Source organism: Mugil cephalus, chromosome 11 (assembly GCF_022458985.1).
Source record: "Mugil cephalus isolate CIBA_MC_2020 chromosome 11, CIBA_Mcephalus_1.1, whole genome shotgun sequence".
In the NCBI taxonomy this organism is placed as follows: Eukaryota; Metazoa; Chordata; class Actinopteri; order Mugiliformes; family Mugilidae; genus Mugil; species Mugil cephalus.
Genome location: NC_061780.1, coordinates 27,206,652 through 27,230,554, shown reverse-complemented (window position 1 = coordinate 27,230,554; position 23,903 = coordinate 27,206,652). Strand labels below are relative to the sequence as shown.

The 23,903-nt window shown below is 45.3% G+C and overlaps 2 protein-coding genes across 2 annotated transcripts in view; one reads left to right on the top strand and one right to left on the bottom strand.

Moving 5' to 3' along the window:
• The window catches only part of tg (thyroglobulin), a 29,082-nt gene that overhangs the window by 3,527 nt on the left and 1,652 nt on the right, over window positions 1-23,903 (top strand). The window contains exons 5-48 of the mRNA XM_047597641.1: window positions 509-668; window positions 757-863; window positions 3,860-4,003; window positions 4,087-4,269; window positions 4,367-4,854; window positions 6,266-6,656; window positions 6,729-6,767; window positions 7,140-7,370; window positions 7,952-8,056; window positions 8,182-8,259; window positions 8,461-8,561; window positions 9,200-9,311; window positions 9,399-9,560; window positions 10,103-10,294; window positions 10,378-10,505; window positions 10,592-10,742; window positions 11,288-11,446; window positions 11,743-11,886; window positions 12,355-12,519; window positions 12,602-12,706; window positions 13,275-13,384; window positions 13,894-14,002; window positions 14,749-14,949; window positions 15,184-15,354; window positions 15,444-15,530; window positions 15,612-15,659; window positions 15,812-15,949; window positions 16,185-16,361; window positions 16,759-16,873; window positions 17,946-18,025; window positions 18,149-18,295; window positions 18,377-18,442; window positions 18,761-18,895; window positions 18,988-19,149; window positions 19,223-19,427; window positions 19,642-19,729; window positions 20,070-20,220; window positions 20,296-20,495; window positions 21,356-21,529; window positions 21,603-21,740; window positions 21,813-22,000; window positions 22,789-22,893; window positions 23,029-23,169; window positions 23,263-23,438. Of these exons, the coding sequence (XP_047453597.1) occupies window positions 509-668; window positions 757-863; window positions 3,860-4,003; window positions 4,087-4,269; window positions 4,367-4,854; window positions 6,266-6,656; window positions 6,729-6,767; window positions 7,140-7,370; window positions 7,952-8,056; window positions 8,182-8,259; window positions 8,461-8,561; window positions 9,200-9,311; window positions 9,399-9,560; window positions 10,103-10,294; window positions 10,378-10,505; window positions 10,592-10,742; window positions 11,288-11,446; window positions 11,743-11,886; window positions 12,355-12,519; window positions 12,602-12,706; window positions 13,275-13,384; window positions 13,894-14,002; window positions 14,749-14,949; window positions 15,184-15,354; window positions 15,444-15,530; window positions 15,612-15,659; window positions 15,812-15,949; window positions 16,185-16,361; window positions 16,759-16,873; window positions 17,946-18,025; window positions 18,149-18,295; window positions 18,377-18,442; window positions 18,761-18,895; window positions 18,988-19,149; window positions 19,223-19,427; window positions 19,642-19,729; window positions 20,070-20,220; window positions 20,296-20,495; window positions 21,356-21,529; window positions 21,603-21,740; window positions 21,813-22,000; window positions 22,789-22,893; window positions 23,029-23,169; window positions 23,263-23,438 (6,657 nt within the window). The remainder of the gene's footprint in view (window positions 1-508; window positions 669-756; window positions 864-3,859; window positions 4,004-4,086; window positions 4,270-4,366; window positions 4,855-6,265; window positions 6,657-6,728; window positions 6,768-7,139; window positions 7,371-7,951; window positions 8,057-8,181; window positions 8,260-8,460; window positions 8,562-9,199; window positions 9,312-9,398; window positions 9,561-10,102; window positions 10,295-10,377; window positions 10,506-10,591; window positions 10,743-11,287; window positions 11,447-11,742; window positions 11,887-12,354; window positions 12,520-12,601; window positions 12,707-13,274; window positions 13,385-13,893; window positions 14,003-14,748; window positions 14,950-15,183; window positions 15,355-15,443; window positions 15,531-15,611; window positions 15,660-15,811; window positions 15,950-16,184; window positions 16,362-16,758; window positions 16,874-17,945; window positions 18,026-18,148; window positions 18,296-18,376; window positions 18,443-18,760; window positions 18,896-18,987; window positions 19,150-19,222; window positions 19,428-19,641; window positions 19,730-20,069; window positions 20,221-20,295; window positions 20,496-21,355; window positions 21,530-21,602; window positions 21,741-21,812; window positions 22,001-22,788; window positions 22,894-23,028; window positions 23,170-23,262; window positions 23,439-23,903) is intronic.
• LOC125015724 (zinc-binding protein A33-like) lies at window positions 1,137-2,608 on the bottom strand. Its single transcript, XM_047597642.1, has 2 exons — window positions 1,468-2,608; window positions 1,137-1,187 (listed from the first exon to the last, which is right to left on the bottom strand). Exons 1-2 carry the CDS (start codon window positions 2,606-2,608, stop codon window positions 1,162-1,164), a joined length of 1,167 nt encoding a protein of 388 aa, XP_047453598.1. The 3' UTR covers window positions 1,137-1,161.

Here is a 23,903-nt window from a genome sequence, read left to right as displayed (position 1 = left end):
ACCAAACTCCAGCTTTTGTTTTCTGGGTGGTGGTGATGTGATACTGATACTGAAATGTCGATACCTCTGATACCAGATATTTATGCTCTAAAACTGATTCTCAAAATATCAATACGTTTGATACAGAAACTTGAAATATTGAATGTTTACATTGTGTTACTGCATGGAATTTCACGGGAGTCAGTCGTGCCAGACAGGAAATGACAAATTATCGTACCAGAGTCTTAAAATTATCATATTTTGAGGAATATTATCATGCTTACCCATTTTGACTCTGTACCATCTGCTACAGTAAAACATTACCTGGACCATATAGTAGCACTGACAATGCAGCTGATAATGTGTGTGTTTGCTAATAGCCATGTACTGAAGGGATCAAACTATCGTACATTATGAATTTTTGGAATTACTGATCGCACAATGATTTGGATAAGTAACTTTAATCTGATTACTGGTTACTGAAATAAGTAGTCAGATTACATCACTGCCTCTGACCTCTGACCTCCAGGTCCTGGCAGCTGTGAGGTGAGGACGAGGCGTCTCCTTCACGCCGCCGACTCTGCGTCTCCTCCTCAGTGCGATGACGATGGCGCATTCCTCCCTGTTCAGTGTAAATTCATCAACACCACCGACCAATCAGAGCTGGACCTGCTGCACACCTTCAACAGGTACCACACCTGTCAGCCTTCAGCAGGTGTGTGTGTCTGTGTGTGTGTTTAGTGGTTTATGTTTATGTGTGTGTTGCTGTTGTTCCAGGTTTCCTGAGGCCTTCCAGACCTTCACTGGTTTCAGGAAGTTTTTCCCGCTGGTTTCCTCGTACTGTTTCTGTTCAGACAGCAGAGGCCGAGAGATACAGGACACAGGTACAACACACAACACAATTTTATTTTTATTCTTTTCTTCATAAAAATGACTCACAACATCCAGAAAGTCGACAAAGGGAACACAACCAAACACATGGCATATAAATACAAGTAAATAAAAGTAAATAAGTCCTTCCCGGTTTACGGTAAACTGCTGATCAGTGTCTACAGCAGCTTGGAGGAATCTGATCCCATTCCTCAGATCAGAACCAGTTGAGTTGTGAGATGTTGGTGGTTTCCTCTCATCAACTGATGCTCCAACATTTCTATTGGATGAAGGTCAGGACTAGCTGCCTCTTTAAACAGGAAGTAGGACCTTGAGGCCTAAGGGACAGCACAATACACATTTATAATCATTCTGTTTATCTCTAACCGATCTGATTCACTGGTAAAATCTTCACTGGGAGTTTATCCACAGTGTCAAAATATAGAAACATCCTCTCAGTGAAAGTGTGTGTGAAGGTGTGTATGTGTGTGTTAGTATCAAGGTCAGAGAAGGACAGATTTCCTCTGTTCCAGTCCAGATTCACTCTGATCCTCTGGAGCTTCTTCTATACTGAGAGAACAGTGGGAGGATTTGGTGGTGACAATGCTGAGTATTTACCTTTATAGAACCTTATTCCCCACCATCCAGACTCTATTCGTCCCTTCCTCTGGACAGACTCTGATAACACACCCAGTATCCATCCTGTGTTATCTCCAACTTCAACATCCCAGCTTTGAGTCCCTGAGTTAAAGCCCTCAGAGCCCAGGACAGACCGATAAGAATCAAACCTTTCTGGATTATCAGGAAGTTGTTGTTCATCTCCTCCTCTCACACTGGTCAGATCTTCAGACAGGATCAGTCTTGGATGAGCAGTGTTTGGATCCAGAATGACAGGAGTGTAGGAGACCAGGTCCTTCATGTTGTTCCAGATGTTGAAGGCCAGGTTGCCCAGATGTTTGGCCTGGTCTATCAGAGCTCCTGAGGGCAGCTGTGGATCATCCAGCAGGAGGCAGCGCTGGACTCTTTCCACTGCAGCCTTGTAGTTGTTGAGGAATGAGACGTCTTCAGCTCTCAGCTCCTCCTCTGTGGCTCTGACTGTGTCTGAAAGAGCTGCTATCTCTCTGCTCAGAGCCTCCATCTTCTCCTTCATCATCTGACTCTTCTGCTCTTCTTCCTCCCTCAGTGCAGCCATCCTGGCCTCCTCTTCCTCTGCTAGAAACTGGTGAAGCTTCTTGAACTGCTCCTTAATCTGCCTCTCTGTGTGTCGGGCCTGGACTTTGATGTATTTTTCTGTTGCATCAAACTTCACTTTAACTTCTTCATAAACCTTTAACTTCTCCTTTACGGGCTCCAGAGTTTCCTGAAGGTTCTTCTTATGCTGTGGTGCAGCTTCATTAATGGGTCTGAATCTGTGGTTGGAGTGTTGTTCTGAATATCTGCAGACGACACACACTGGCTGCTGATGGTCCAGACAGAAGAGTCTGAGTTTCTCAGAGTGCAGACTGCAGAGAGCCTCTGGAGATCTCTGATCTTTCTCCTGTAAGAAGGACTCACACAGGTTCCTCAAGGCCAAGTTTAAAGGTGGATCATCTCTTGAAGATCTTCTCTTACAAACTGGACACTCATGTAATGGATTCTCTCTCCACCAGTTCTTCAGACAGACTTTGCAGAAGCTGTGGCTACATGACAGAATAACAGGATCTCTGAAGACCTCCTGACAGACCGGACAGCAGAGATCCTCCTCTGATCTGGAAGCCATTTAGTCTCTGAGTGAAGCTTCAACACAGCAGACATGAAGTCCAGTCAGTCATGGCTCTCCTCCATCTTCTACTAACTTCCTGTTTTTGGTCAAACTCACCATCAGTGTGTGGAGAGTCAGCAGCTTGAAGCAGCAGTGTTGTAGTTTCCACTTTTCTCTCCTGTAGCTGGACTCACTCAGAGGAAGGTGTTAGTTTGGTCTGAAGCTGAATCTGATCGTCTGTGTCTCTCTTTACTCACACACAATAATAAACTGGTTCCTGGTTTGTCTCAGGTGAATCAAGAGAGGGGGTGGAGCTTAACCAGAACTATTGTGATAAATGTTGAATTTTGACCCGTTATTCAGGGAGTGTTTCAGTCCAAAGGTTTAATGTCAGAGGAAGAGTCAGTCTGATTGTGTTTAATTGTGGAGTGAGTTCCTCCAGTGTGAACTATGTATATATATATATATATATATATATATATATTATATATATATCTATATATATCATCATTTACATATATATATATACTATATGATCTCTTGGCTCCTTATCTTCCTCATGACCATTTCTTTCACATGACTTCATGGAAATGTCCTGACATTTTCTTTCAGAGTTCATGTAGAATCACAGTTCATTGGCCATCAATGAGAGCAATGCAGCGAACGGCCAATCAGGACATTAGCGCCTCAGTTTCATGAGGGATGAGGTTTGATGTGAATCTGTTGGTCTCCAAACATGACGATGCCCAAACATTTAAACTAAACAGTTCTACTTCTGAAAGTATTGGCCAGCTAACGTCTTTTTTATGTTTCTGTATAAAATGACTCAAAATATCCTCAAAAGTCCTGAAAGTAGACAAAGATAACCCAACAAAACACAGAAATGGAAACAGAAATATTCTGTTAACATTTTCCAGTGTTGATCATGTCGTTGAGTCCTTGTGTCCAGTGTGTGAGTCTATGGCTCCTTGTAAATAAATGTTGTGTTAACAGCTGTTTCTGTTCAGGAAGCAGAGGCCGAGAGGTACAGGACACGGATACAACACACAACACAATTTTATTACTTTCCTTCATAAAAGTGACTCAAAACATCCAGAAAGTCGACAAAGAGAACACAATCAACACTTGACACATAAATATTCATCCTATGTATCGAAAAAGTCAAAAGTAATGTGAAACACTTTTTTCACATTTCATGTTTTTAACATCTCAGTTATTTTATCATCTTAATGTGTTTAATGATGGTGAAGGTGTGTGCTTCCTGTCTAGGGGCGGAGCTCCTGCTGACGGAGGTGTATGACTCCGCCTTCTCTGGTCCTCCCTCTCGCGGCTCCTTCTCTCAGACCAACGTGTACAGGGTTCTCCAGAGGAGGATGCTGGGAGTCCGCCTCGCCACCACCGGACACTTCAGATGTAAACGGCCTCTAGACCTGGATCAGAACCCTGTCTCTAAACCTGGTCCCTGTCTATAAACCTGGTCCCTGTCTCTGAACCAGGTCCGTCCCCCTGTGAGGAGGAGCGGAGGGCGGCGGAGGAGGCGTCCAGCATCTTCATCCCGTCCTGTGACTCCAGAGGAGCCTTCACCTCCACCCAGTGTCAGAGGGGGGGGCAGTGCTGGTGCGTAGACCCCACGGGGACAGAGCTTCCTGGGACACGGCAGCAGGGAGACGCCTCCTGTGGTGAGTGATCCTCCTCCTCCTCCTTGCTTTAAATCCTATTTTTGCTTCTTCTGTTTTTGTTCATTTAATGTTTTTAATCCTCCTCTTCCTCCTCCAGGAGCTGGTGACTGCCTCTCTCAGCGCCGTCTGGCTCTTTCTCGTCTTTTCTCTGGTCCTGTTGATCCTCCTCTCCAGACCTCCTCTGCCAGGTCCTCCTGTCTCTCCCTCCTCCGTCCTCTCCAGGACCTCCTGCCGGTGGAGGAGGACGCCACCTCCTTCCTGTCTGACCTCACCGAGGTCCTCCACGGCCTCTTCCCGTCGGTGGGCGGAGCTCTTCAGGCCCTGACCTCCTCCTCGCCCCGTCGCCTCCAGGAGAACCTGTTTGGAGGGAAGTTCCTGAAGAACGCTGCAGCGCTGAACTTCAGTGGGGCTGTGGGGGGTCGGGGGGCTCTGGGCGTGGACCGGCTCTCCTCCCACATGGGTCCTCAGAAGAACCGGGGCCGGGTTCAGTCCGTTAGCAGAGCCTTGGAGGACCCGGCCTTACTGTCCGCCCTCCAGAACACTCTGATGGGTCTCAGCAGCTCCAGCTCAGCCTCCCTGGACCAGGTCCTTCTTCTTCTTCTTCTTCTTCTTCTTCTTCTTCTTCTTCTACTACTTCTTCACGTTTTATTTTCCTCGCACTAGAACTTGACCTTAGACTCCAACATAAACATTGTTTCCAGGAATCTACAGTCACTAACACACCACCTGGCCAATAAAAAACATTCTCCCCTCTAGTCTGTGGGCGGAGCTCCTCCAGCTTTGACTCCATTGGTTCAATCAGAAGCTTCTCCAATGTCTCCAGGTTTCTTCCATCCAGTGTTTTTAGTTCAGATCTTGTATTGATGATGTCAGAGTCTGAGTCTCCAGCTCATCCCAAACATTCTCTATGGGGTTCAGGTCTGGACTCTGGTCTGGTCTCATGCTCCCTGAACCTCTTTCACTATCTGAGCCCCATGAATCCTGGTGGTGTCGTCTTGGAATATGGAAGAAAAACTCCATGGATGGAAGAAACTGCTCCTTCAGTGTGTTCATGGAGTCAGCTGACCCTTATTCTCTAAACCTGGACCTGAACATCTGCAGTGACCCCACAGATCATAGCACTATAGCAACAGTTAGCTAAAAGGTGGCTAAATAGCAATTAGCTAAAAAAAGGTAAAATAAATCAATCAATCAATCAGTTAGCTGAAAGAATCGAGTCGCTAAAAACTCCCATCTCAACTCTCATCTGCCCCTCTTCTTCCCCTGATGATTACTCTGGACCAGGCCCAGTCTGGACTCTTCAGACCTTATGACCTCCCCCCATGTCTCCAGAGTCCAGTCTTTGTGCTGCTCCCTATCAGACTGGAGCCTTTCTTCCCGGTTGTCCTCCCTAATTAGTGGTTTTCTGTTCAGTCCCAGTCCCTTGAGTTCCCTTCACATTGTCCATGGTGTGAAATGTTCTTCCTTCCACTATTAAACACAGCCCTGAGTTCTACTGCTGCTTTTCTTCCAAACGTTTCTCCATCAATCAGGATTTATTTCTTCCTGGTAGACCATGGTTCTCCACCGTCCTTCCAGTCTGGAATAAAGTTCTTAAGCCAGTTTTAGTAGTTTCTAGATGTTTCCTCTGCTTGATGCAGCCAATGATTTGACCCTTCTCCACCAGACTAACATCTTCTCCACCAGACTAACATCTTCTGTGTCTTTCCACATGGTTGTTTGAGAAATAAAAAGCTCCCCATTGCATCAGTTGGTCCTACAGAACTTGTTGAACTAATGATCCACCAGGAGGTGCTGGACTATGAGCTCAGTTACATCCAAGTGGAGACTTCATTTTTTTTTTGGCCGGGCTGTGAATGTATCACTGAATTGTCCATGACATTGGAAACGGTTCTCATTCTTTTACACCTCACAGATTCGTCATATTGATTCTTTTCCTCGAATTAACAAATACAGAAGCCTAATATTTCTGTCACTTCCTCGTCTCATCTTTTAGGTTCTGACTCCTCTGCTTCGTTCCTGCTCTGACGAGGATGATGATGATGACGGAGCCATCTTTGTTCCCAGCTGTACGTCCAGCGGTGGCTTCCAGCAGGTCCAGTGTCGGGGGGGTGAGTGCTGGTGCGTGGACTCTGGCGGTCGAGAGGTGTCGGGGTCACGGGTCGCTGGGCGTCGGCCTCGTTGTCCGTCCCGCTGTGAGGAAGATCGAGCGATGGCGCTGAAGGTGAAATCAAACATGGCCGCCGGCGCCGAAATCCACGTCCCGGCGTGTTCAGAGGATGGAGACTTCCTGCCGCTGCAATGCGTCGGATCTCGCTGCTTCTGCGCCGACACAGAGGGGAAAACAATGATTATGACCCCCGGGTCAACAGGAGGCGCTGTCACATGTAAGACATGATTCAAACTCAACAGATTTTACAGATTTTAGAAACTTTTACTGATCCAAGTTCTTTTCTCAGGTCCAGAGAAAACGAAACAGAAGCTTCAGACGTCGGCAGGTCAGAGAAAACGTTTTTTTTTTAAAAAAATAAAACACTAAAATACATCACGTAGAATATACATATTCAAAAACATACAAAATAACAACACACAACTTCATAATTTAATATTCTATTTAATAATCAGCATAATAATATAATATATAAATATATAATATATATATATAAATACATAATAATAAGCAGCATTCATTAAAACTGGGTTATTAGAGCCTTGGACATGTCAGTGATTAGTAGCATCGCTGATTTTAATGGATTTTAAGTTTTGCGTTTTTTTCTTTTTTTTTCTGGTGTCAGATTTAATAAATAACTCTTTCTTTAAAGTAACAGGATAAAAGCTCTAGTTAAACACATGCTGCTGTTCTGTTTCAGGAAGCTGCTCGGTGGCGTTGGCCGAGGTCACAGCCTTCAGACAGGAAGTGAAGAGCATCCTCACGCTGTCTAACTCCTCCCACTTTCCTCTGGGATACGGATTCCTATTGGCTGAAGGTCTGCGTCTGACCCCTGAGGAGCTCCAGGTCAGCCAATCAGAGCAGGAGCTGCAGGTCTCTGATTGGCTGCTGAGTCGTTCCAAAGCTGCTATACGATTGGCTGCTTCCTCGAGTGAGTCACAATCACATTAACATCATCACTGGGATCACTGTGTGTGTGTGTGTGTGTGCAACACAAATAAAACACACGGAAGATAAAAACAACAGATATAAGGCTATTCAGACAGATTAACTTAACTCACTCTTATTACTTTTTCTTTTCTTTTCTTTTATTAATCATTTCAGCCTTGTTGCACAATAAAACATCTATTTAACATGTAGCCAACATAAACTGAACCCAGTTGATGAACATGTTGGAGCTCATTCATGGTCTTTGTCTCTTTTTAAAGACTCTGAAGTTTCTGTCACTACAGTCAGAATCACTCTAAGTGGTTTAGTTCTGGAGGAATCAAAAATTAAAAAAAAACAAGTTGTTGGGTTCACCTGAACTGGTTGAATCTTATAATGACTTTTATCAATGGAACCAGAAGAAAATGACATGTTGCATCATGCAGCATTCACTGAAACACAGCTGGAGTCCAGAGCTCTGATTGGTTCCTGAAGATAAACCCCCAGAGGAATGAAGAGGGTTAAAGTTCACAGGCAGATCATCGATGATGATGCGAGTGCTTCCTGTCTGTTCTTCTTCTCCAGCTCTTCAGATGTCGCTGCCTCCCGGTCGACTCTCGTACCAGCCCTTCTCTCCACAGTGCGGCGCTGACGGACGCTGGCTTCACACTCAGTGTTACCACAGCACAGGTCACACACTTCAAATCCAAACGAGTTTAATTTCAGACATGTGAAACATCATGAAGACACAAACATTCTCGTCCACATCCAAGAAGGAAAAAGCTTCTGTGAAACGTTTGATTGTGTTTGTTCAGGTCAGTGTTGGTGCGTCGATGAAGACGGAGAATACATCGCCAACTCGCTGAAGAGTCGCTCTCTCAGCCTGCCCACCTGTAAGAAAACACCTTAAGATCATTCAAACACTAACAGAGGCTTTTAGAAATGACTCAAGCTCACAGCTGAGATCAGGTTAAATTCAAACAAGTTGAATCAGAATCAGCTTCTGACCTAATCTTTGTTTCTGAGTTTAACTCATCGCTTGGTTCTGAAAATATGCTCTGTCTGTCCGTTTGTCTCAACGCTGTGTTCTTCAGGTCTGACTCGCTGTCAAAGAGCTGAGGCTCGTTTTCTGCTCTCTGGTTGGACGAAAGGCTCTGACATCACCAACTCCCTTTACCAACCCCAGTGTGATCAGGTAGGAGGACACATGTGACCCCAGGTAACATACAGGGTTTCCTTCATGTGAGCAAAACATTAGGTTCACCAATAAATACACTCTAATCTCAAGTGGACAGGGAGTGTAGTCTCAAGCTGCGCTGCTCATTACTCACCACTAGAGGGCAGAAGAACGCAAACACCAGAGCTGATGCTTAAAGTGGAGCTGGTGTAAAAAAACAAACTTTGTGCAGCTTTTACATTTTTACAGCCACCAGCTACAACACAGGTGTCAAACATACGGCCTGCAGGACAAAACTGACTCGCCAGGTGGGCTCATCTGGGCCATTAAAACCTTAAAAGGCTGCAATTTATCAATGAAAATACCTTCTATTCCTAATTTACTCCTAATTTACACTGAGACCCAGGACACTCAGCAGACAAAGCCCAAATTAAACTTAATTTTCCTTAAGAAATTTCATTTTTGTTAAAGGATAGTTTATTAAATATGAACATTCTCCTAATTAACTTGTTCTTCTTTGCACTAAAACAAATGGAAAAAACTGTAGTTCTCATTATTCATTATTATTTCATCATTTATTAATAATCTCCCCGGTCTAGAGGAATCTAAAATAAAACCAGTAAATAGTGTTCATTAATATGTTGTGTCTGTTCCAGGACGGTCGGTTCTCGGTGCTGCAGACAGGAGGCGCTGCAGGCTGGTGCGTGAACCCTCTGACCGGAGAGACGATACAAACAGCAACGCGGGACGCGGCCGGGCAGCTGACATGTATGAACATAAAGACACGTCCACGCGTCCATGTGATGTGGTGATGTGTTCACTGTCTCCCTGTAACTGTGTTCATGGTGCATTCAGGTCCCAGCTGGTGTGAGCTGCAGAGTCTCCAGTGTCGACCCGACGGCACCTTCAACCCTCTCCAGTGCGACGTCACTTCCTGTTGGTGCGTGTCTGAGGATGGACAGGAAGTGGGCGGGACCAGAACACTAAGACAAACGGGACGTACGCCGTCATGTGACCGTAAGCGTCTTTGTTTTGTGGTTAGGGTCAGTCTTCTTTCTCCATCATGATGATTATCTCTTAGAATAGTTTAATAAAGTGCTGTCAAATAATTAAAATGTTTAATCCGATTAATCTCAGGGTGGCTGTGGATTAATTGTGATTAATCGCGATTAAATAATGGTTATTTTTAATCTCTATTGATGGCGTTTCATTGTTCATGAGCAAACAGACTCCAGGAAGAAGGAATATATCTGCACTTAACGTGTTCTTTAAACACCTTCAACAGAAATAATTTGAAACTGAACAATGAGAGGAGAGCTGACCGCTTCTTATGGAGTGGACACATATTAGCAGCCAGCATTGGCAGCTTGTCTTTGTCTTGGTTTGTCTCCAGCTGTTAGCCGCGTTAGCCCAAGTGCTAGCAGAATCCCTGACTAACATATGCTTGGCTTGATTAATGTGCTATTTGAAGCTGGAAAGAAAACTCCTTCCTGCAGAGTGTGATAATACTTTTATCTAGTCGAGGCTGTTAATTGGTCCACATATTTCTGTTTGTCCAGGTCCTCTCTGCCCCGCCCCCCCCGTTACCCATGGTGCTTTGGTCTGCCGCCCCGCCCCTGATGGACGCCAGAGCTGTGACCTGGTCTGTCACCACGGTTACCACAACTCACTTCCTGTTAGCAGCTTCCTGTGTGAGACGGGGAGTCGCCGATGGGTCGGAGACAACAAACCTCTAAGTGGAGCCTGTCAGAGTAAGACTCCTGACCTCTGACCTCTGACCTCTTAAAGGACCACTTCCTCTAAACCCGTCTGTAACTCACCTGTTTGTTTTCAGTCTCTCAGCCTCCACAGTCGTTGTCGTCCTCTCAGATCTGGTCGTTGTCGTCGTCCTGCTCTCAGATCAGCAGCTTAAAGTCTCTGTTGTTCAACACGATGACCAGCAGGGGGCTCTGCTCTGCACAGGTCAACTCAAACCCAACATGTGATTATTATTCTTTATGGTTTTAACCATAATTTAACCTGATCAGTGAACTTTTATTTGTGTGTAGCTCCCCGTGTCTCAGCGCTCGGTGTCGCTGTGTGACGACTCCTCGGTGACTCTGCAGTGTGACAGCGACGACTCTCTGAGGCTAACGCTCCGATGGACGCTCGCCCTGTCCGACCTCCCGACCTCTGAGCTCCCCGACCTCCACGACATCGGTGAGTTCAGACAAACGCAAGAGAAAGTGATCCAGTAGTCCAGAACCACTGGGTCCATGTTCACGATCCTGGACTCTATGGACCCTGGTATCATTCTGAACTCATTCACCAACCCCTGGACTAGACCTGGACTAGACCTGGACTAGACATGGACCTGGGTTTTATTTCTCCTGGACATCATCACATTCTACCATTGAGCTCATTATACGATCCAGAAGAAGATGGAGATTTACACATGGAACTCCCCAGGACACAAGCCACCAAAGCTACATGCTACATAGCAATGCTAAGCTAACAACCACCAAGGCTACATGCTACATAGCAATGCTAAGCTAACCTTCACTACTAGATGTCTGCATTGTGTTTATTATCTGTAGTAGCACCATTAGACCACTAGATGGAGACTAAAGGTTCGGATTCTATGAGTCCAGTCTCCATGTGGTTCATAGCTGATGTAGAATCATGAGGACAGACTCTAAAGGACCCACTGATCTGTTGTGGTTAGTTGCAGATGTTAAAGATGTTTTACGTATGTTTTTTTATAGAGCTTTTCCTTAATGAGTCCAGACTTTTGGAAGGAATTCAGGGGCTTCTGGGTAATATCCGCTCCACGCTCACATCGGAGCCCAAACTTGTTTCTACGACGACACCGAGATTTGGCTGTTCCCGTGGCTACCGCTTAGAACGTGACTCTGCAGGTTGTGGTGAGTTGGTTTTCAATGAAAACATGTCAGACATTAACTCAGAGTCTCTTGTAATTAGTTCTGATTCACTGCAAATGCATTGTGGGATATGTGGTCCAAACAGCCACCTAGAAGAACCAGCTTTTTTGTATTTATCCTGTGTTGATGTTTCAAAAGCTGCTTTCATGGTGTCGTGCATCTGCTTTTATGTAGTTTGGGTTCTTCATTAAACACTTTCCTCCTCCCGGGTCCATGTAAGAACCAACAAAGCTTTCAAATCATGATTTTTCTCAACACCTTTTTTTTTGTCTCTGCAGTCATTTGTCCTGCCGGCAGTTTCTCCGGAGAGGGGGCGTGTCTCCTGTGTCCTCAGGGAACCTATCAGGACGAAGAGGGGCGGGACTTCTGCAACAAGTGTCCAAAAGGCTCTTCACCTGTCGGAGCTTCATCTGTCAGTCAATGTGAGTCCTTTGCACGCTGGACATCCTCCAGCCGGTCAGCTGACTGTTGATTAAATGTTTGAATCACAAGACATTTCAAATGAGTTCTGGGTCCTGCATCCAACATGTCTGAGACCAAACGTTTGTCTAAAGTTTGTCTGGACTTCACCTCTAAAGATGCAACAAGGAGGAAACACCTGGAATTAGATTCAACAGCATTAGCATTAAAATTTTATTAAAGGACCAGGGATGTAGCGTCTCTGATGCCTGACAGACCCCACAACACTGGTTCATTAGGATCAGGATTTATTTATTAGTCTTAGTTTTATTTATATTATTTAAATTAACGTGTCATAAAACGCCTTAAAAATGAAAAGACTCAGTTTTTGGAAAAAGTTAGTATGTTTTCATTCTTTAAGCACCGAATGTGTTTTAATTTATTGTCGCATCTAATTCTGTGTGTTAATTAATTTTTTCTGTGTGTTTCAGGTGAGACCGAGTGTCAGGGGCGGGGCCTGCGCTGTTCACAGCAAGGTGACTTCCTGCCAGCGCAGCCCGACTTCCTGTCCGGAAGGTGGAGGTGTTTCAGCAGCGAGGGGGCGGAGCTTGAGTGGACCATTAGCGACAAGACTCTCACTGACGACGAGTGCTCAGGTAAAGATGCTGCAGCCAATCAGGGAGCAGCTCTTTCTTCCTGGTCGTTGTCTCTCATTGGTCTGCTGTGTTTCGGTCTTAGTTCTCCGCAGGTTTCAGACTGTTCCTGGATCAGATCTGATAGTCGGAGCTGAGGACACCGACGTCCTTCAGACCATGACCTCCGACCTCAGCACCTGTGTCCAAGGTAACGCGCTGTCCAACATGCAGCCTATGAGCTCACCAGTAGGTGTCACTACATCCCACAGCCTGGACCTTTAAAGCAGTTCTTACCTTTCTGCCATTTTTACACTTTTCTTTTACAATTTTAAAATGCCCTTAACGAGCAAATGGCAATAACATGTAAAAGAAATCTACCAGTTGTCTAAACTCATCAATATTTAATTCTCATATGTTTCTGACGAAAGTCTGAGCAATAATCTTATCATAACGGTCTGAATAAGATAAGATGAGATAAGATAGTATCATATCCTCAAGTCAAACCAGTTTAACAGCAGCACAAACTCCACTGACTGAACCTTATTTCAGTTAGAATGCATTCACTAGTGTACCTAATGAACAGGCACAGCTGGGGTCCTGTGTTTTCACTCAAATACAATTTGAGTGAGTAAAAAAGTGTCTGAATAAGCTTCAACTTTTAAAACGTGTGATTAGTGAAACTTAGGTTCAGATATTAACAGTTCATCAGTTAACTCAGCGGTTTGATCCCGGTTTGTCGTGATGGATTCTTCTGACAGTGTGTTTGTTCCTTCCAGCCTGTGCAGCAGAGCCGTCCTGCCACCATGTGGCGCTGTTCAGCAGACAGACTCAGTGTGAACTGTACAGCACCAACACTCAGAACACACAATGCAACACCTCGCAGCAGGTACGCACCACAAATACACCTGCATGGGTCAAACTTTAATTCATGTTAGTCAGTGATCGGGACCTTCAGGTCTTTCAGCATCAGAACCTGCTCCTAATGGGACAGAACATATTAATGAACATTTACAATGTAAATATGTATGAGTCATTACTAGTAGTGTTATTATGAATATTATTATTATTAGTAATAGTTGTTGTTGTAATTTTAATAACTTCATGTGCAGTCATCAACTGAGAGCTAAACCACTGATAACTTATATTAGTGAAACTTTTCTAGCATTTCCTCTACAAGAAGATTTTTTTTTCTAAATATTTTTTGTTACAAATAACAACTGACAATGAAACTGCAGAACAGATTCACCAAATACTTTTATTTATTTATTTTAGAGGAGGAAGAGACAGACGGCTACATGAAGGAAATTAATTAATTAATGAGAACAAAATAAAATGCAGTCAATGAATTAATCCCAACATTCACACGTTATGTATCTTGTATTTTTCTCTCTTCAGTCCAGTGGCTTTCTGGGTAATCCTCAGGCCGAGCGCTTTGATTGGCTGAGCTGTTCTGTGAGGGTGAGGGGCGGGGCTTCGTCAGACCTGCTGGTCATCAGGAAGAAAGGTACGGTTACCGCGGCAACTGGTCAATCACAGCTGGATTATACATTATAATGGTAAAAAAAAAAAAAAGATGGATCTAACTGAGCTCATAGTCCAGCGCCTCCTGGTGGAGAATTAGTTCATGGTGATTATCTTCAACAAGGTATTTATGAGCAGCTTCTTGTTTCCTCCATATCCTGTGGTGGTGGAGAAGATGTTAGTCTGGTGGAGGAGATGTTAGTCTGGTGGAGGAGACGTTAGTCTGTTGGAGGAGGAAATGTTAGTCTGGTGGAGGAGATGTTAGTCTGGTGGAGGAGGAGATGTTAGTCTGGTGGAGGAGATGTTAGTCTGGTGGAGGAGACGTTAGTCTGGTGGAGGAGATGTTAGTCTGGTGGAGGAGATGTTAGTCTGGTGGAGAAGATGTTAGTCTGGTGGAGGAGGAGATGTTAGTCTGGTGGAGAAGATGTTAGTCTGGTGGAGAAGATGTTAGTCTGGTGGAGGAGATGTTAGTCTGGTGGAGGAGGAGATGTTAGTCTGGTGGAGGAGATGTTAGTCTGGTGGAGAAGATGTTAGTCTGGTGGAGAAGATGTTAGTCTGGTGGAGGAGAAGATGTTAGTCTGGTGGAGAAGGGTCAAATCATTGGCTGCATCAAGCAGAGGAAACATCTAGAAACTACTAAAACTGGCTTAAGACCTTTATTACAGACTGGAAGGATAGTGGAGAACCATGGTCTACCAGGAAGAAATAAATCATGCTGTGTTTTGTCAGGGGTGGAGTTTTCGTCGCTGCAGCAGCAGCGCAGCTTCGTGAGGATGAGGATGATGAAGGCCCTCTCAGGTGTGTTCAGGACTCAGGTGTTCTCCTCGGGGACGACCTCCCTGTCCGACGCCCACCGCTTCTGTCAGGACGGATGCAGCCGGGACGCCTGCTGCCACGGGTTCATCCTCAACCAGAACAGCCTGGACGGAGGTGGGTTACCATGGAGACGGATGAATGTGTGAATGAGTGAATGAGTGAATGTATTTCTGACTGAATGGGTGACTGTGTGAGTGAATGAAATAATGAATTTGTGAAATTATTTAGCTAAATAAATATATATATATATGAATGAGTGAATAAATTGATTGACAGATGATAAACATTTAATTTAATGTGAATGAAAGAGTAACCCCTCCTCCTCCTCCTTGGCCCCGCCCTCCCCAGGATCTCTGCTCTGTGGTTGGCTGAGAGCTCCGTCAGTCTTGACGTGTGGGGACCAGGACTGGGATGTGACTGGACAGGGAGCAGCCAATCGTATCTGTGGGGCGGGGCTTACGTACAACGAACGTCAGCGTAGCTTCGTGTTCGACTTTGGTGGAGAGAAGTTTACGATCAGTGAGAGAATAAAACATGTAACGTTCAGGATTATTACGGGATTCTAATCCACTCAGGTCATTTATTATTATGGGTTTGTTTCTGTGCAGCTGATTCGGCTCTACCGGCCCACAGCAAGAACAACAAGGACTACCAGGCCTCCATCATCAGCTTCCAGGCCGTCTACCTGGACACAGGTACCTGACCCCTGAACTCTGACCTGTGACCTTTGACCCCTGGTCTCTCATCTCTATTAATTGTGTGTTTGTTTGTTCCAGCTTCTTCTTCTTCATGTGCTGCAGCAGAGATCCGTCCTCCTCTGGATGGTTTGTATCACTTTATAATGATTACTCACTATTCTCTAGGAATTATCCTAGAGAATTATATTATTATTATTATTATTATTAGTAGTAGTAGTAGTATTATAATTATTGTTATTATTATTATAATATCGATGAGTCCGTGTGTTTGTCTTCAGCTTCAGTCCAGATGAAGTTTGAGTCTCTGACCGACGTGGACGTCCTGGTCGACCCTCAGAGGAAACTCCCCTCTCTCTCTTTCTGGCTCAACAAGAACAACTACAACTCCCAGCAGGCACTGCTCTGGTGTCTCACACGTACGTCACGCTAACGTCTCTTCTCATGTTGTCAAATCAAGTCATTTTCAGTGTAAACTTCATGTGAATGGTGCCCTCTAGTTGCATTCACCGCCTCGTAGCTCAGATAGATTTATTTAAGACTGTTTATTGTGTTTTACTTCATATGAACACATCCTCAGGTTCATGTGTTAACACACTGGTTATTGTCTGTTGTCTCGCTTTGTTTCGTGCCTGTTGTGTTGTGATGTTTCAGGTTGTGATGAGGAGCCTCAGTGTTCGCTCGCTGACCTCAGAGACACCGACTCATCCGGTTTCTTCAGCTGCTCGTTGTTTCCCGACAGCCGAGTCTGTGGCGCCTACGATAAACCTCTGAGACGAGCCTGCCGCCCCCTGCTGGACAGGATGCCCAACAACACCTACAGCAAGAAAGGTAAAGATTGTCAAGATTAGAGTCATTCAGACTGGAGGAAGGATCCAAAAAATACAATAAAAAATACAGAATATATAAACATATATAATATTGCCCTCAAGGGGATCAATAAATAAAAGTCCATGATAACTCCCCACCCCGTCTATTAATGCATCACGCACACATGCACTTGAAAACATCCAGCAGTGCTGGAAACCACAGCAGTGCACAGAATCCAGCAGCTTTTAACCTTCAGCAGTTTCTCTGCTAAAATGTGACCATGTTAGTTTTATCTGGCTGTTCTTTAATCTCATGCATCTTTATATCATATTACTGAAAGAACTCTTCTGTCTGAAAGGAAATACTTCAGAGTGTGTGGATGTGTGTTGTGTCCTGAAATGATGCTGTTGTGTTTTAGTGGATCTCTCTGGACCTGTGAAGAGTTTCTATGAGCGAGTTTCCTTCCAGAAGATGGTTTCATATTCTGTTCGTAACCGAGTCAGTCTGAGAGGAAACGCACTGCTGCCTGAGGGGTAACACACACACACACACGCACACACACACACACACACGCGCACACGCACACACATACACGCACACACACGTACACACACACACGCACACACACACACCCACACGCACACTCACACACACGCACACACACACACACACACGCACACACACACACACACACGCGCATCACAGCACTTACTATTATACAAAGAACTCTCTGTCTGAAAGAATACTCAGATGTGATGTGTGTTTGTCCTGAAATGAGCGCTGTTAGGGACTCTCTGACCTGAAGAGTTTCTATGAGCAGTTTCCTTCCAGAGATGGTTCATATCTGTCGTACACGAGTCAGTCTGAGAGGAAACGCACTGCGCCTAGTACACACACACACACACGCACACACACACACACACACGCGCACACGCACACACATACACGCACACACACGTACACACACACACGCACACACACACGCACACACACACACGCACACACACGCACGCACACACACACACACACGCACACGCACACACACACACACACAACAAACCCTTAGAAAAACAGAACTTTCTGCATTGTGTGTATTATCTGTAGTAGCACCATTAGACCACTAGATGGAGACTAAAGGTCCAGATTCTATGAGTCCAGTCTCCATGTGGTTCATAGCTGATGTAGAATCATGAGGACAGACTCAGAAGGACCCAGAAGGAAATAAAATGGCTGCTCAATGAAAGTAATTTCAGACAAAGTCTAGAACAGATTTATTTTTTCTGCAAAACCAAAACTATAAAATCTGAATAATTCCTATAAATATAAACTATATAAAAAATAAACAATTAATGAAAAAAAAACAAACGACAACCATCATATGACAACAAGTAAAACAACACATTTTTATGTAATTCAACAGGTCATATATAACTTAATAGCAAAAATAATGTATACTGTATAACTGTAACACACACACATATATACACACACATAACTACACATGTCATCACAATGAGACAACAATAACAAACAGAAAATGTGCTTTTAAAACGAGTCTGAACTTGTACAGATGTTTTTAATCTTTCTCTCTTTTTTTGTGTTCAGCTTCAGGGAGTGTGAGCGTCGTTGTGATGAGGATCCTTGTTGCCGTGGTATCGGCTTCGTCCGTGACACCAAATCACCAGGTATCCACGGTTACCGGTGTATCATAGACTCTCAGATGTGTTTTTATTCATCAGTTTACTTGGTGGGAGACAGTGTGAACATCTTTTACATCACTCGCTGTGTTGTTTTTTGTGCGTTTGCAGGAAGCTCAGACGTGGTGTGTCTCTCTCTGATCAGCCTCGGGGTTCAGACCTGCAGTGAAGACGACTCGACCTCCTGGAGGACTCAGGACTGTCGCCCGTCCGTGGTGAAGACGACACCAGAACCCTTCGGCTGGTACCAGAAACCTGGTACTGAGTACACACACACACAAAGTACACACATACACACACATAGAGAGGCGTGTGTGTGATGTGTCATTTGTGTTTCAGTGAATCAGTGGAGTTCATCTCCTGCGCTCTGTCCTCCATTCACCCTGCCCCCGACCAAAAACAACGGTACGTCTGTCATCCAATAATGTTACTAGTCCCCGTATTTAATGTGTGCTTTTTTAAAGTCCCGCCCACTAACATGGAGGGGGTGGAGCTTATAACCTATAGTCCAGCCATCCAGCCACCAGGGGGAGCTCTACTAGCTACTTGTTCCAAACTCATCCACAGAAATGAACGAGCTAACAATCATCCAAAGGAGTCTAGTTCAACTCAAACTGTATTTATAAAGCTTCTTAAAGACGAGGCGATCGAGGTCCTGTTCAGTAGAGGACACATGATGCAAACAGAGAGAAGTAAATATTACAATAAAATTATGTGTCTCAGTGTCGATGGACGAGTGGCGTCTCCTCTCCGACTCCTCCTTCCTGATCGACCCGTCTCTCTCCACATACGATGTCATCCACGTGAGCCGCGACATCGCCACCAACCCGGACAAGACCAGGGACTGGTGTCTCCACGGTAACCACCAGAGTTTCCATCATACTACACATCTCCTCAAAATTATTTATTTAAGCTTTACAACATTCTCCTCTGTTCCTGTTTCCTGTCAGCTTGCCAGGAAGCGGAGTCTTGTGTTGCCGTGTCACTCAGGGAGGCGGAGTCTGCCACTCGCTGCGTCCTCTACCCAGACACCACAGCCTGTGGGCTAAGCTCCGCCCCTTCCTGCCGACTGGTTGTCAGAGAGCCCGCCCAACAGGTGTACCTGAGGACAGGTGAGGCAGCCCGTCACCCAATCACAGCAGAGCCGACCACCTGTCACTCACCCTTCTGCTTCCGTTTCGTCAGAGCGGATCCCGGCGCTGACGTCCGTCTCCATCCCCGGTCATGGGGTCCTGAAGGGCGTTGCCGTGGAAACAGCGCTGGGACCAGACAGGAAGTCTGTCGTTCAGTTCCTCGGGGTCCCATACGCCCGACCACCAACCGGATCGCTCCGCTTTGAAGCAGCTCAGCCGGCTGATTGGACGGGAACCTGGGACGCCACCAGACCACGGTAACCACCTGTACACCTGTCTAACCTCCAGTCAGCGCCCCCTACAGGCTGCAGACATGTTTACCATCTGGTTTCAGCAGATAGAAAGTTTGGACACACTTTCTCATTCAATCCAACACAACATACAGCCCTCCTTAATCAACAGGATTATGTGTTTATGCTCCTTGGACTGATTTTAGTCTCTCAAACACTTTTCCTTTGTTCTGTCCCACAGTCCCAGTTGTGTCCAGCCCGGCGATGAAGAGTCTTCAGGGTCCAGTGAGGACTGTCTCTACCTGAACATCTTCGCTCCAGCTTCACTGGTGAGTTCTTCCACAAGGAGGTGGATTAATTAATGTGGATTAATCCATCATCGCGATTAATTATTATTGTCTTAGTAGCAACAGGGACACATTAATGTGGACACATGGTGGACAAAAAAAGACTCAGAAAGTTGTTGAACCTGTTGAAGGCATTTAATCAACTCGTTCAGTGCAGATATATTCTCTTGTTCCTGGAGTCTGTTTGCTCATCAACACTGAAACGCATCAATAGATATTAAACATGAAGGAGATTTTATCGCGATTCGTTTTAATTGTTTGACATGTTCTTATACTTGTCTTATTCTTTTTATCTTATACGTCTGTTTTTCCTGTGTCATAGAGGGCAGCTGTTCCAGTCCTCGTTTTCTTCTTCAACCCTTCGGCCAATCAGAACCCAGGACTCTTGGATGGCTCCGCCCTGGCCGCGGTTGGTAATGTCGTCGTGGTAACAGCCAGCTACAGGACGGCGGCGCTGGGATTCCTGAGCACAGGTGAGTAAAAACACCCGCTCACACCTGCACATGTAAACTTACAGGTCGACCCGTTAATCCTCTGTTGTGTTTCAGGTGCGTCTGGTCTCCGTGGTAACTACGGCCTGTCAGATCAGGAGGCGGTGCTTCGCTGGGTCCACGCCCACATCTCCCTGGTGGGCGGAGACAACATGAGAGTGACGGTGGGGGCGGAGCGTCGCGGTGCTGACATCGCCAGCCTTCACCTCCTCTCCTCTTCCTTGTCTCCTCCTCTCTTCCAAAGGATGATTCTGATGGTGAGAGGAAAAGAGGCCGTCACTCCGTCCAGTCAGTTATCAGAATAGTTACTGATAAGAACCTTTACACTGCAGAGTTTACTTTATTTCAGATCAAAGCCTAATACCTACTGGGTCATTACAGATTTCAGTAGTTATACATTCTAACAGATTGGAGTCGGAAAATTTTGCTCTACTTTAGATCTAGTTATTGTCCACATATACGGCCACACCTCCTCCACTTTTGTTCTTTCTGTTTATATAGTTAAGCTCATATCCATCCAGCTCAAAATCCATTCCTTTGTCAGCGTTGATCCCAGTCTCTGATATGGCAATAATGCTGAATGGTGTTGTAAACTAGCTTACGTACTCCTTGATTTTATTGAAGTTTGCATCCGGGCTTATGACGTTGAACTGGATTAAAGATGTTTGCACTACTTCTTTAATAGCAGCAGTTGTCATTAATGCTGGTAAGGAAGTTGTTTTCTGGGTCTCTATTGTTTTCTAAGTCCAGCAGGTTATGGTCTGTTTATAGAAATGTTCTCCACGTTTTCAATGATCCTTAGAGTTGTGTCATCGTTGTGTTCTGGATCCAGAGAACCTTCATTTCTTCCTCCAGCTCCAGGATGTTGTTCTGCTGTTGTTTAACTGCACAAATCTCCTCAGCCAAAAACTCAAGTGTCTTTTTGAGTCTTTCTCCCTCCTCAGCTGAAGGTGCCTTTTTAGGAGGCATCTTACATGCAACAACCAAGCAATTTTCTTGAAGAATTAATATTCTGATTCTGAAGATTGGAAATGCAGACACCAAATAATAATAATAATAATAATAGAACATTAGAAGAACGACTACATGTTTAAACTTCTTCTTCTTCCTCCTGCAGGGTGGTTCTGTGTTTTCTCCATCACTGGTTCAGACTCCCTCAACCTCCAGACTCCAGGCGCTTGCTCTGGCCAAAGAGCTCGGCTGTATGACCTCCGATCTCGCCGATGACAACAAGATGGCCGCCTGCCTCAGAGCGACCCCTGTCCAGAAGCTGAACGCCGCTCAGACCAAGGTAGAGTCTGAGCTCCAGGACGGTTTGTGTGGATCAAAGCTTGTAGATGTCTGACTTTCTGAGTTTGTTGCAGCTGCTGGCGGTCAGCGGCCCATTTCAGTCCTGGGCCCCGGTCCGTCAGCCCGCCCCTCAGTCGTCCTTCCACGGAGTTGACCTGCTGCTGGGAACCTCAGACCACGACGGCCTGATCAGCCGGGCTCGCAGGATAAAGGTCAGAGGTCACGTCCTAAACTCTGCTGCTGGTAAAGGGGTTCAGATTTAACGAAGGATTTCTTGTGTTCAGGACTTCGAGGCTCTGCAGGGTCGAGCCGACGGGAAGACGGCGTTCTACGAGGCCCTGAGTCGCTCTCTGGGCGGAGCCTCAGGAAACGAGCTGCTGAAGGAGGCAGCCGGTTGGTTCTACTCTCTGGACCACAGTCCGTCTGCCGCTGGGTACAACCTGTTCTCCAGGGCGCTCAACAACGCCACCAGGTTAGAAGCAGAACCACAGTGAGCTAAACATGTCTGATATAAACTTATTGATGTCAAACGATTAAAATGTTTAATTCGATTAATCTCAGAGTTGCTATGGATTAATTTTGATTATATATATATATATATTATATATCATTCATGTTTAATCTCGATCTCTATCTCCAGAAAGAAGGAATATATCTGCACTGAACGGGTTCATTAAACACCTTCAACAGAAATAATTTCGAACTGAACAATGAGAGGAGAGCTGACCGCTTCTTATTCCAATGTTGCTGCAGCTGAGAACAGTCTCTCCCAGTGAACAGTGGCTGCAGGAGTGGACACATATTAGCAGCAGCATTGGCAGCTTGTCTTTGTCTTGGTTTGTCTTGGTTTGTCTCCAGCTGTTAGCCGCGTTAGCCCAAGTGCTAGCAGAATCCCCGACTAACGTATGCTTGGCTTGGTTAATGTGCTATTTGAAGCTGGAAAGAAAACTCCTTCCTGCAGAGTGTGATGATACTTTATGTGTCTCCACTGGTCCCTCTTGGTGTCTTTGTCCTCAAATGTCCCATGGAGAGGACCAACATGCTGTTTAGCGTCTTCCATCTTTATGGGTTGGTTCTGCTGCCTGTCACTACAGGATCAGCTGGTGCTAACGCTACTTGGACAAACTGAGACACGTTCACAGTCGTTCTGCTGCGATGTGTCACTGGGTTCAAATTATTAATCACATTAATTATGATGATGGATTCATCCACGTTAACGAGTTAATTGACAGCCCTGAAAATTATTTTTTTGTTCCACAGAGATCTGTTCATCATCTGTCCCACCCTGAAGATGGCTAGCCACTGGGCTAACAGCAAAGCTAACGTTTTCCTGTACCACCAGCCAGCTTCCAGTGCTCATGACAGGTAACATCACTATCATGATGCCATGTTGGGTTTTTAAAATAGATACATCATCCTCCAATTAACCTTCAATAATTATCAAGTAGAAGTGGTTTAGTTTATTTAACTGAAATCTAACTGGTCTTATTTTTTGTGCAGGGCTGATGTGTTTGTTCCTCTGGATGTTCAGTTTGTGTTTGGGGTTCCTCATCGTCCAATGAGCTCCCAGCGTTTCACCTCAACCGACCGCCGTCTCTCTCTGGCCTTCATGACCTACGTCTCCAGCTTCGTGCGGACCGGGTCAGAACACCACTCTGACGTCCGATCGGACTCTGAGTCAGTCGAGTTCTGGTTAAGACAGACAAGCTGATTTATCCTCACGTCTTTTCTCAGGAACCCAAACCCATCACGCTCGGTCTCAGATCTGCCCCGCTGGCAGCCAGTCCTGTCCTCCGAGGCTCCGCCCACCTACCTGCAGTTAAGCCACGCCCTCCGCCATCGGCAGGGTCTGAGTCAGGGCTCCTGTTCATTCTGGGGCCAACTGGGAACCAAACTGACCAGCGTGAAAGGTTCGCCTGTTCTATTGGACTCTACTGTCTTCATCTCAGGTTTTATCTGGCAGACAGGGCTATGTGTCCATGTGGGGTTCCACAAGGTTCAGCTTTAGAGGCCTTGTTTTTTTCATTGTATTTACTGCCTCTGGGTTCTTGAGAAAGCATGGGATCTCTTTCCACTGTTATGCTGACGATGGTCAGAAATATGTGCCACTGAAGAAGAAGGATGCTGTCTCCCTGAAACTACTTATGAAGATGACCATAGCTGCTCATCCATAACTGAGCCACATTCCTGTAACAACTGGTCACACAAAAATAGGAAAAGGCTTCTTTCTAAACTTAGACAGGATCTCGTCTTGCACAACCCTAAGGCACTCAGGTAAATCATGAAGAACGGGACAGTAATGACCTCAACAGAAACATTATCTTTAGTTTACTTTCAGTAACAACGTAAAACAGTGAACTGTTTTTTGAATTATT

Excerpts from the sequence above, each read along its gene's own strand:
- LOC125015724 (XM_047597642.1), bottom strand. The coding sequence starts at position 2,608 with ATGGCTTCCAGATCAGAGGAGGATCTCTGCTGTCCGGTCTGTCAGGAG. Across the intron at positions 1,188-1,467 it reads GGGAATAAGGTTCTATAAAG|GCCTCAAGGTCCTACTTCCT; the intron begins GTAAATACTCAG and ends GCTGTCCCTTAG.